General features: G+C 34.6%; 1 protein-coding gene across 15 annotated transcripts in view; it reads left to right on the top strand.

Moving 5' to 3' along the window:
- The window catches only part of RALGAPA1 (Ral GTPase activating protein catalytic subunit alpha 1), a 261,885-nt gene that overhangs the window by 102,509 nt on the left and 146,727 nt on the right, over positions 1-12,649 (top strand). For 9 of the 15 annotated variants that reach the window (XR_007128538.1, XR_007128539.1, XM_047736005.1 and 6 more), the window contains 3 exons: positions 7,557-9,104; positions 10,866-10,990; positions 12,031-12,247. Coding sequence is in view for 13 of the 15 variants with exons in the window: in XM_047736005.1 (XP_047591961.1) it covers positions 7,557-9,104; positions 10,866-10,990; positions 12,031-12,247 (1,890 nt within the window). In the remaining 2 variants the exon portion in view is untranslated. Of the gene's footprint in view, positions 1-7,556; positions 9,105-9,784; positions 9,866-10,865; positions 10,991-12,030; positions 12,248-12,649 lie in introns of all 15 variants that reach the window. The other 6 variants (XM_047736015.1, XM_047736014.1, XM_047736013.1 and 3 more) reach the window with 2 other exon arrangements.

The following is a 12,649-nucleotide window of genomic DNA, read 5'->3' as shown; positions in this document are numbered from 1 at the left end:
AATTTTAAAAATTAGCTGTGAAAATGGGACAGGATTATTCTTATACACGCTTATACAGTAGAAATCTGGATTATTGGATATATTTCATTGCCCCTATTATTATTGGAGGCAAATTGAAGGCCTGGCGTTTGGTTTTTCTGGTGTTAGATGCATTGAAGGGGGTGAGGGGGGAGGCAAGACCATAAGGGGGAGAGATAGGGAAAGGAAAAAGAAGTTCTATGAAGAGAGATTTTTTAAAAATAGTGCTAAAATTTAAAAACTGCCACAGTTTTAGATTCTTAACCAAACGATTTGCTTATGTTTCCTTCCAAGGTTTGAGTAAATTTTACTATAGAATAGTTATTGTACAGAGAGAGTTAAAATGAACTGCAAAGGAAAATTTTTCATAGTTTTAGGTCTCTCCCTCATATTAGCAGGCTAAATGAACTCAATAACGTATTTCCTGGGCACATCATTTAAGATCAGGAGCTGAGGTTTCTGTAATTGCTTCAACAAAAAACAGTGAAAATACTCATAGACAGTCTTCTAGCTTTTGGTTAGAAGTGGAGTTCTCTGGAAAAATATATACCTGATACTCTTGAATACTTATGCAGGTAGAAGGAAGCTGTTTGATCCCCCCCGCCTTTTTTAAGATTTTATTTGTTTATTTGTCAGAGAGAACACAAGCAGGGGGAGCGGCAGGCAGAGGGGGAAGCAGACTCCCCATTGAGCAGGGAGCACGATGTCAGACTAGATCCTAGGACCCTGGGATCATGACGTGAGCCAAAGACAGATGCCCAACCAACTGAGCCACCCAGGCATCCCCCCCCCTTTTTTTAAACACTGAGTGATTCTAAAAAATGGACCATCAGCTTTTAAAGCACCCTATTTCTGTCCAGCCCTTCTTTTCCCTCCAGTATTCTTGTTTAGATGTCCATTCTACCTACACTGTTGTGTGATGCTATTTATGTTATTTATATTTTTATACAGACCAAACTATTTAAATAGCTGAATATCCTTGAAGAGTTTTTCTTAAGCTGGGGGACTAGTTCAAAGGCATTTGCTTAATGTTTCATCAGTTCTTAACAATAGACTGATGTGTAACAATTAAAATAATATTTTTTCCCAGGCATCTGCCTCAGGTTTTGATATAATATGCTGGGGGTTGCACAGGCATCTAACATTATTTTTTAAAACTCTACAAGTAATACAGGTGTCTGGCCAACCATACTCTTCATTCCTAAACTAGATTATGCTTTTAAACATTTGGTGGATTAGGCTAAGCAGTCTTTCTTTTCCTGATAAATGGATTACAGAGAAGCCAGAAATCTCAGTAATTGTTCTTAAGCAAATAAGCTTTTATTGCCAAAAGTAGTACTTTAGTGAAGGAAGTGATATAAAAACAAAACAAAACATAAGCAGGGTGACCACCTGACTTTGTTTATGCTTTTCCAACTGATTCTTACTATTTTCTAAGTAAGCAGTGTGGGTTTCTCACCTGGAAATTAAGTTTACAGATTTACTTTCTTTGAACTTGTTCTCAACTGCTAACTTGTTTGTCATACTTGCTGTTAGACTCTAGTCTCTCTAGGCTGTTTTACATAGGCTGCTAATGTTATTTAATAGTGGTTCATTATTTGAATTGAGCTCTGTAGAGCAAAATATTTTGATCTTTTTACTTCTATTTTCTGAGTATCAGAAGAAAGAAAATGTTATCTCTCATGCCCCATCCTGTTCCTCAGTTTTACCTAATCAGGAGGAGAATTTTCCACCTCCAACCAAACAAGTAGGCCCTTCTTTACACAACCAAGGAATTTCTTTGTTATCATCAACATGTGATAGTAATCTTTTATAGATTTTCTACCTGTAATCTGCTGGTTCTAGCATAATTCTAAATCAAATTTGTTTTATTTTGTTTTTGCTGGAATAATTTGTATTAATTTTTTAAAGTATGTCTCAAAACTTGAAGCTAACTTAAAATGGCATTATATAACATGTTCATAAACAAAACAGTGTAATTTTCTTTCTTTCTTTTTTTTTTTAAGGTTTTAGTTACTTATTTGACAGAGACAGAAACAGCGAGAGAGGGAACACAAGCAGGGGGAGTGGGAGAGGGAGAAGCAGGCTTCCTACAGAGCAGGGAGCCCTATGTGGAGCTCGATCCCAGGACCCTGGGATCATGGCCTGAGCTGAAGGCAGACGCTTAAACCACTGAGCCACCCAGGCGCCCCCCAAACAGTGTAATTTTCTTTTATTTCTTTAATTAATATTTTAAAAAAGATTTTATTTATTAATTTGACAGAGAGAGAGATCACAAGTAGGCAGAGAGGCAGGCAGAGAGGCAGGGAAGCAGGCTCCCCAAGGAGCGGAGAGCCCGACTTGGGGCTCGATCCCAGGACCCTGAGATCATGACCTGAGCTGAAGGCAGAGGCTTAACCCACTGAGCCACCCAAGCACCCTTTTTTTTTTTTTTTTTAAAGATTTTATTTATTTATTTGACAGAGAGAAATCACAAGTAGGCAGAGAGGCAGGCAGAGAGAGAGGAGGAAGCAGGCTTCCCGCTGAGCAGAAAGCCCGATGCGGGGCTCGAACCCAGGACCTGGGATCATGACCTGAGCCGAAGGCAGCGGCTTAACCCACTGAGCCACCCAGGCGCCCCCCAAGCACCCTTTAATCAAAAATTTTTTAAAGGTTTTATTTACTTATTTGACAAAGACGCAGCAAGAGAGGGAACACAAGCAGGGGGAGTGGGAGAGGGAGAAGCAGACCTCCCGCCGAACAGAGTGCCCAATGCAGGGTCCATTCCAGGACCCTAGGATCATGACCTGAGACTAAATTAGACACTTAACAACTGAGCTACCCAGGTGCCCCCAGCATAATTTTCTTAAAATGAAAAATGTATTGGTTATTTGTCTATTTCCAAAATTTAAGAGTAAGGGAAACAGTATTAGAAGGATGAAAGAGTAGAAGATAGTTTAGCGGTTTAAATTTTAGTTTTCAAAATTAAAGTTATTTGAGGTTGATTTATTGCTTTTAACTTTTTTGTGAGTTGAAACTTAACTTCTCTAAGCCAGAGAATTATGGGGCATCAGAAGGAGCCTTCCTGATTTAATGACTAGGAAAACCGAGTTAATAAACTGCTAGAATCTATAAAAGTTCAACAAAGTTGCCAATATAAGAACAATTTAGAAAAATCAATAGCATTTCTTTATGCTGTCAATGACCAAAATGTAAGCAATAAGACTCACAATTGCAACAAAACATCAGCATAGACTCTTTTTCCATGATTTCGGTGATGTAGATACTGCTTTGAATTACCTGTAAATTGAACATCCAGTCTTGAAAAGAGTCTTTATTAGACTATGTTAGTAATAAAATTGGAAACATGGATGCTCTGTGGTTCTTACCTTGAAAGTACATTGCCATGTTGCCCAAATAGGCAAAAACATTTTTTAATTACATAAAGGACATTCATTTCCTTTAGGTAAATCCAGAAAAAAACTTCAGCTTTAAAATGGTATGAACTTCTTTGTAAACTAATATAAATGACTTTTATGAATTCCATTAGTGTTTATGATTGATCAAAAATAGAATTTAACTTTGGGTAAAAAGGATTTGGCTCTTGATTCTGTACCTGTTTTATAAAATTATTTAAATTTCCTAGTGGTATGTTAGTGTTATAACTTAAGAGATTTATTTTCCTGAGGAACTAGGTTGATATTTTATGAATTAGCAGCTACTAATTTTTATTATAAAAGACATGCTGTACTTTACCACTGTTAGTGTACTAAACCTCTACTATGTAACAAGAGTTATTTCAAGCACTGGGGATATTGTGATGTTGATACAAACAAAATCCTGAAGAAGCATAATTCTAGTGGGAAGAAATTTTTTTTACACATTGCAAGCTTTAGTTTAGAGTTTATCATTCAAAATAACAAAGAAAACTTTGCTTTGAAACAGAATATTCAGGGAAGAAAAACTATTCCAGAAGTAATTTCCAGAAGTAATTTCTAGCACTTTTCATACTAAACATTATTAAGGAAATCCGGAGATAAAACTTGACATTTCTAGCACTTTGTAGGCTCCATAGGAAGCATTTTATCAATGTTCAAAAGTTTTTTTAAAATTTGTTTAAAAACTTTTTTCTTGTTTTGCTTGTTTAATGGTTACTAATACTTTAGATTAAAATAATTTCATTTAAAGGCTACTGTTTTTCAAGGTAAAATATAAGCAGCATAATTGTTTTGAAGACCCATTTTTGTTTAAACCTAAAGCCACTGTTATTTTCAGCAATCCAATACAAAGTTTGTCAGTTGTTTTCTTCTGTAATTCACTAATATTTGTATTTGACTAAATCTTGATTTCTAAGATTCTTATCTTTAGAGATAAGTCATTATGCTGCTTTATAATTTAACACAATTTTTGCCAATTTAAAAATATTAATGAATTATTTCATGACTATATGACAGATATTATTCAGGATACTTAAAACATGGACTAGTTTTTGCCCTCAAATCCCAGCTCTCTGCTTTCTAGCTGTGTAACCTCAGACAAGTCACTTAGTTTCTTCAAATCTATAAAATGGGGATAACAACGCCTACTTCACAGTGTTGTTGTGAGGATTAGTGAGTTAATATATGTAAGATGCTTGCAACAATGCCTCACATGTAGAAAAGACTATATGGTTTAGCTATCATTTAGTGTTTTTCTCCTTAACAGAGTGCAGGTATACAGGCATTTCTTTAAATTTAAAGCTTGCTCCAGTTAGTTATGCTTAAGTGCTGACATTGATTTCCTATCAGCAGTTATTTTCTTCTTTGATGTTATTCAGTTACTAATTTTATATAGTTATAAGAACTATATTTAAAGCTTAAATACTGTTTTTTTTTTGTTTAAATTTAAACTTAAGTTCTCAAGCAGTATATTATTGATAGAAAAATATGCTTTTTTTTAAAAGCTCTTGCCTCTTAAACTTGCATGAAAGTATTGGATATTCATATGTGATTAAAAAAAAGTTAAGGAAAAAAACTGAAATAATGGTTAAATTCTCTAACTATGCAAGGTGAGGACAGGGTTGGGAACAAATTCTTAAAAAGAGAACTTCACAGAAATCTTTACTGGCTTGTTTAGAATAGAAAAATTATGAAATGTCAGGAACTTAAAATTTAAAACTAATATTCTACTTCTTTTCTGAAGTTCATATATTTGCTAGAATCATAACATTATCTTTTTTTTTTTTTTAAGATTTTATTTATTTATTTGACAGGGAGAGAAAGCATAAGCAGGGGGAGCAGCAGGGAGAGAGAGAAGCAGGCTCCCCGCTGAGTAAGGAGCCTGACATGGGAGGACCCTGGGATCATGACCTGAGCCGAAGTCTGACACCTAACCGACTAAGCCACTCAGGCTCCCCCATAACATTAGCTCTTAATAAGGTTTTAAATTTTAAATTTTGAATTGAAGCAGATGAAGTCTCAACTTTAAAATTTTCAAGGCTTTTTATAGAGAATTAATTTTTATCCTTTGCTAATCCTCTTAGGGTATTTTGTGAAAAGAAACTTGGAGTGCATTTTAAAAATAACCTCTGCCTCAATAAAACCAAAATACATTTGTTAAGTCAGATAAATAAGCATTAGTTATCTGCTGCAATAATAAATGGGTATAAATGTGTAAATGTTTAGTTTCTGAGGAAATGTTTCACTTTTCATTTAAAAGAATTTCTAAATGGAGTGTATGAAGAAGAAAACCAATGTCATATTTAGATATAGAAATAGATATAGATATAGAAATATTCAGAATATTCCCCTCAACTGAATGATAAAATAGATTAATTGTCTTAACTTCCAGCAGTATTGTGTATTTGACCTGAGCTTGAAATCTAAATGTATATCTTCAGGAATATAGTTGAATCTTAAAATACAAACTTCCCTTGTTCTGAATCTGTATGACGTGACTCCTTCTGGACCTTGTAAAAGAACTTGATATGAATAAAATAGCAGAAAGACCAGCCTCCTTTTATGCATAGCATGGATCCCAAGAAATTTTAAGTTACTGTCCCCATTTTATAAATGAGAACACTGGTCTCAGAGTCTGGAGTAAGAAAACCGAAGTTCTATACCTAGCACAATCAGTAAGTTAATTTGTGGTCTTAGATAAGTCACTGTTTTACTCTGGATCTAAATCGTCCCATTTTCAGTTATAGTTCTGTTACTTTTTATCTTTGCATCATAAGCCTAATGAATAACAACATCTGACTTTTTAACTCTTTGTCCTTTTTTCATTGTATTTTGCTGGCTTACAAACAAAAATTTTTTTAACGTATTTCTTGGTAATGTAAAGGCCAGGGTGGATTCATAGGTACTGTATTTTAATTATAAAATTTCTAATTTGCATATATCTATAGTACTATAGGTATATAGTACTATATATCATAGTACTTCAAGTTGTGATTTTCAATTTCATAAATGTTTTTGAGGATTTACCATATACTGAGCAGCGAAAGCAGTGCAGTGACATAGAACACTAAGCCTGCTTCTCATAGTTTCTGGTTTTACCTCTTTGGGCCTCAGTTTCCTCAGTAAGAAAATTAAATTAGATAAGCTGTAATGCCCATTTGACTCTAAAATCTGTAATTCTTAGAGATGTAAAAAGATACTTTTTTTTTTTTAAGATTTTATTTATTTAGAGAGAGGGTGTGTGCATGCATGAGCAGGGGGAAAGGCAGAGGGAGAAGGAGGGAATCCAAAGCAGACTCCCTGCTGAGCATGGAGCCCAGTGCAGGCTCCATTGCAGGACCCTGAGATCATGACCTGAGCCAAAATCAAGATTCAGACACTTAATCTACTGAGCCACCCAGGTACCCCAAACGACCTAGATACAATTTTTAAGATTTGATATTTGTTTAATGGTAAGGGCCAATGATAGGCAGAGAAGGTTTCTTCCTAGTAGATTAAATGGTGTTTGTGAGAAATGGGAAAAAAAATTTTTTTAGCACTGTGTTTGATAGGGTGAATAGATATTGATGCTATAAAAAATAATGCAAAACACCTCGGTAGAAGAGAGGGAGATTTTCATTGTAATATGTGATCAAACAAATAAGCAAGATTTAAAGAAAAGATGATGCCTCTTGCCTGGTAAGGAAGAAATGAGAATTTATGAGACCCTATAAGATTCTACAGTGGAATACCTAAATCAGCTTCCTGTGTTAAGTTCTACTTTTTTATGCTTGGAACTTAAATAGGAAAAATTGAATAGCAAGTTTAAATTGCTTTATTTATTGGCACAGCTCTATCTTTAACTGCACTTCCAAATATTTCATCACCTCACTATTACTATGCATGTTAACATCTTAAAATGTATTCTGATAGTTTTCTAATTCATTGACACTACATGCTTTATTGGCTTGTGCCCATCGTTATTTAAAAACAAATTTCTATTTTTAATAGATTTCATTGAGCTTACCAAAAAATCTCAAAATTTTTTTATTTTAAGCATATGCTTAGGGTATAGTTGAAATTTAATAATATATTCTTCATGTTCATATAGTTCCTACTCTTCATAATTTTTCTTTTTTACAGATATTGATGATGCTCAAATACTTCCCCGCCCAACTAGAGTCAGACATTTTTCACAAAGTGAAGACACTGGAAATGAAGTTTTTGGTGCTTTGAATGAGGAGCAGCCATTGCCTCGAAGTAGCAGCACTTCTGACATCTTGGAACCATTCACTGTTGAGCGAGCCAAAGGTGCAGTTCCTGTCATTGACAGTTCATCCCGTCATGCGCCAAGCTTGCAGAGTTCCACAGAGGCTTCTTCAATAACTAGATCCACTGAAAGCCACATCACTGATACTCATAGTAGAGAGTCTTCTCTGGAAGTTGGTGATAGCATATATGACCATCTTTGTCACTTAATAGATCCAGTAGAACTTGCAGATTCAGCTTTTGAACAAATCCAGTACATTGACCTTGAAGGAGATGACGATCTTCTTTCCTCCCTGAAAGAATATTTTAAGGAAAACCAGGAAAATCATAGTAAAAATGAGTTAGATAAAGATGCAGCTTCTGAGGAAATGATTATTGCAGTAAATAGGGATGAACGATCATCTTCAGATAAATTAGAATACATAGACCAAGAAAGTAAATCAGAAAATACCGCCTCTTTTGTTGGGACTCCTGAAAACATTCAGTTTCAAAAAGAACCAAACTCGGCTGTCTTCATGAGTAGTATTGCACCTAACCAGTTAGGAAGTTTTATGAGAACAAAAACTTATGAAAAATCTAAGGAACTAAACAGTGACAAACAGTCCTCAGAACCTAGTTCAGGGAGCCCTTGTGATAAAGAAAAAAGGAAACACCTATATAGACAGACAGCCACAGAATTAGATGCCTGTGTGGATACAACATTAGTCGAAAAGGTTAAGGGTGTGCAAATCGGTGAAAAAATCATTGTCCCACATGTAATGCATGCCAAGAAAACTACACTAAAAACACCTCTTAACCATAGACTGCCTCATGTTACAAGCACTAGCAAGCTTTCTCCAACTAAAAGGAGCTTGTCTGAAACAGTAACTCATAGAGCCAAAATCATGAAAATAGCTACTAAAAAACGAAATACTGTTCATGTTACTTTTAGACCATCTACTGAGTCAGTTCAGTTTTATAATCCTCTGGAAAACAAAGAGGCTCCATGGAAGATGAGACTGCGGAAGCTTGGTGGCTTTAGTAGTAGTAGTAACAGCAGCACTAGCAGCACCAGCAACCCCCATATCAGCTCAGGTAGTTTGACAGAGTTAGTAAAACCTGGTGTGTACAGGCCTCTAGGTACAGTTGGTACAGCTCCACTAAGTAAGACAATGAAGGAATCTACAGAGATTCCCACCACTCTATTAGAAAAAGAAGGAATTGCAAGTAATCAGTTAGGTAGTCGTAGTACTCTTAGGTCATCAAGTCATGAGGCAGGACTACAGCAGGGCTCCCTGGGTGGCGTTTATAAAACTGTTGTACATGCTCTTTCGAAGCCGAAGGCAAATGTTTCCCCACAGAGGCAGAACAGAATGCCACCAGAGGCTCCACTGAGGGATCTGTACAGTCATGTAATGGGCTATTTTGGAAGGAAAGCTGCAGGTGAGCACTAACAGTGTGCAGAGCGCAAAAGGAGAAAGACAGCACCAGTTTGGCTTAATGCAACTGAAGCAAGCTATAAGCAATCAAAAAGCTTTGGGATGGTCACTGCTTTTTCTCTGTTTGGTTATGCATGCGCCTTTTCCCAGCTGTATTTTTCCCAGCATACAATGTTTATTTAAATTACTAATTTCCCTTTTAAGGCATTTAGTTAAACCTCTTTGCTGCTGAACAAGATAGGAAAGAGGGAGATACAGGAAAATTTTAATGACCTTTCAGAGGCTACCGAAATCAAATATTTTTCTGAGTATGTACTACATGAGCCATGAAATTAAGTTTACTAAGTAGTTGGAATACTTTCTCCCCTGCCCCCTTATAGTTTATATTTAAAAGAGCACCGGCTGTATCTAATTGAGTTCGTTATTTTTATTGCTGACTTACTTGGTTTTATCTTTTTTCTTGGATGAAAATTAGTTTGACATTTTTAGGTCCTACAACCAGCCACCAATGTTTTAAGTTATCATTGAAGGAGAAATTATTTCTTAAATCTCAAAGTGGATTTAGTTACTTTTCATATAAGCAATTTCAAAACAAGGGGTAGGCTTTTTAGTTTTGCATTCATTTGTATAGAATGCAAGTCCTTAAAACACTTACCAGTGCTTTTCTTTTTTCTGAGATTTTAGATGTGCATAAAGGTTTCATGATAGCCAATCATGATTTAAATATGGAACCTCTATGGACAGATTACAGAAAGCAAGATTATGGTAACTGTCTTCTCTTATCTTGATTCAAATTTAAAATAACTTTACAGATATAGAAAATTAACTTTCAGCAGTAAGGTAGGTTTTGATTTTGTTTGTTTAACATGGTTTTGTTAGCATGATTAAAAGAATGCCGTATAATGCATCTTGCATTGAGCCATTAATGCCACTTGAGGGCAGTATTCAACAGCTTAGCAAAGCCTGGCCAGTAATATAAAGATAATGGTATTTCACAGTGAGCTCTTGGCTAGTGTATTTTCTTAGCCTGAAATGCTTTTTAGTTCATTAGGAATATAAACAATGCTGGTTTTCTTTTATTGCAGAGAAATTAACTTTTCAACAGCATAATAGTGAAGTAAATATCTTATGTTCTATAAGTTTTTTTTCCCAAGTTTAAAATTTTCTTATTAATATAGTCATAAAGAAATCAAAATAATTTTTGTGGGTTTTCTTTTTACAGAAAAACCTTTGTGAAAATAAATCTTTTTTTCTTAAAACAATAACATTAGACTTTGTAGTGTACAGAAATGACATTATGTCATGCTTATAAATTTTTTATTTATCTAAACTTAAACGCATTTGTATCCCACTGAGATGTGGATAGATTCAAGGGATAGATTCCTTGTAAATATTCCTTGGAAAGAATGGAATTCTAAGTTATTAAGACTCTAAATAGAAGCATAGAGGCAGGAAGAAAGATAAATATACCAGTTTCTTTATAGGCGATATTAACCTAACTCCAGCTAGTGCTTATCTATAAGCTTTCTTGCTGTTTAAGGTTACACTGAAGATTGACTAACATCTGCTTAGTTAAATAAAGTAAATATCAATTTACTAATTCCTAAAATTAAATCTAAAAGGAGAAAAATTATTCATAAATGCATGTTTGGCAAATAATTGATATGGCATAGGTGATTTGTTTTGGGTTGTTTTTGTTTGTTTCAAATTCAGGAAATGCAGTTAAGTTTTTTCTCACTATATATAGTTATTTATTTATTTTTAGTCAATAAAGAGGACATGAGCCCAAAACTGCCCCCTCTTAATAGTGATATTGGCAGCAGCAGTGCTAATGTTCCTGATCTGATGGATGAGTTTATAGCAGAACGACTTCGAAGTGGTAATGCCTCAGTAAGTGTTATTTTATTTTATTTATTTGGTTTAGCAAGGAGAGTAGAGAAACTAAAAATATATACCTGTGTGTGTGTGTGTGTGTGTGTGTGTTTGTAAATTTTTACTCAAAATAATCTTCCTCTAAAACTTAACCCCTTTTTTGAATTAAGATCTTAAATTCTACTTTTATAATATTTTTTATTTAAAGACATTAAACAAATAGGCTTATAATTTTGACCAGAGTAAAAGATTAGAATACCTGTTTGCTTAACTACTTAGGTATAAGCCCCTACCTTCCTAGTCTTCCCTCTGCTTTTTGTATTTGCTCATAGGTTACCTTCCTGCCCACTGCTGGCTCTTTCTTAACAAGAAAGATAACGAGAGGTCTTCTGACCCAACTCCTATTGGTTTGATAGCATAAATATTGATTACTTAATCATTATAGATAACTTCAGAACAGATTTTAAAGTTCTCTTTGTTTTATTAGAATTATGGCAGATTGAAAATAGAAGCAATTTTACCCCTAATAATGCTTAGTTGTTAAGGAAAGATAAATATATGTAGAATTGCTTTTTTTAATGGTCATGTTCCATTGTTTTTTTTTTTTATAAGATTTTTATTTAGAGAGAGTTTAGTTTAGTTTAGTTTTTTTTTCCTTGAATGGGAAAAAATAATAGAATTATTATATATAATCGTTATAGAATAACCTCTTTGCCATCATTCTTTCCTTCCTCCACTATCTCTACTATATGCTGCTACTTTTTCCATTTGAATACCTTGCTCTTTCTACCCTCTTAACTTCACTCCATGGATCCTTTGAGGCTTAAAGAATCTTAGACCCAACACCATATCACGATTGGGTCTCTACTTTAGACAAACCAACAGTAATTCAGGTAATGGCTCCATACAGTTACGTAAACTGTTTGGTTAGTGTGTTTCCCACCACCTACTTCATACCCTAAATCTCAATTTATTATGGTGATTGTCTTGGAAATTCAAGATTTCAGATGTTTAATGAGATTACGTTTTTAATAGTAAGATGTTTCTTGAATTTTTAGACTATGACAAGAAGAGGAAGTAGTCCAGGCAGTCTTGAAATTCCCAAAGACCTCCCTGATATTCTAAATAAGCAAAACCAAATGCGCCCTATTGATGATCCAGGTGTGCCCTCAGAATGGACTTCTCCTGCCAGTGCAGGGAGCAGTGATCTTATCAGCTCAGATAGTCATTCGGATTCTTTCAGCGCTTTCCAATATGATGGCCGAAAATTTGACAGCAAGTATCTTTTTCTATTTGAGCAGTATGTTTTTTGTTGATTGTTTTCTGTTTGAGACTGACTTGTGAATTATATAACCATCACTTTCCTCTCTAATGTTACTGGACAAGGGTTCCCACATATTATGATTTCATTTCTTAGTGAAATTCCAAAGGAAGTTTTAGGGAATTCAAGTTGGGACCACTTTATTTCACCAAACTAAAGGCACTTAAAAAACAGAAACCACTGTCCTTTCATAAAACAAATGATATTTTAGAACCAAACATACAGAAAGGAAAAAAAGTTAGAGTGGACTTGACATTAGAATAATGGATAGTCATAGTTATGAGTCGGTGCTGTTTCATGCATTTGTATTTGGGAACCACTATCTAGTTCAGTGCTTCGGTATGTTCAGTACAGTT

Source organism: Lutra lutra, chromosome 7 (genome assembly GCF_902655055.1).
Source record: "Lutra lutra chromosome 7, mLutLut1.2, whole genome shotgun sequence".
Taxonomy (NCBI): Eukaryota; Metazoa; Chordata; class Mammalia; order Carnivora; family Mustelidae; genus Lutra; species Lutra lutra.
The sequence above is the reverse complement of the archived record's forward strand: the minus strand, read 5'-3'. Positions and strand labels throughout refer to the sequence as shown.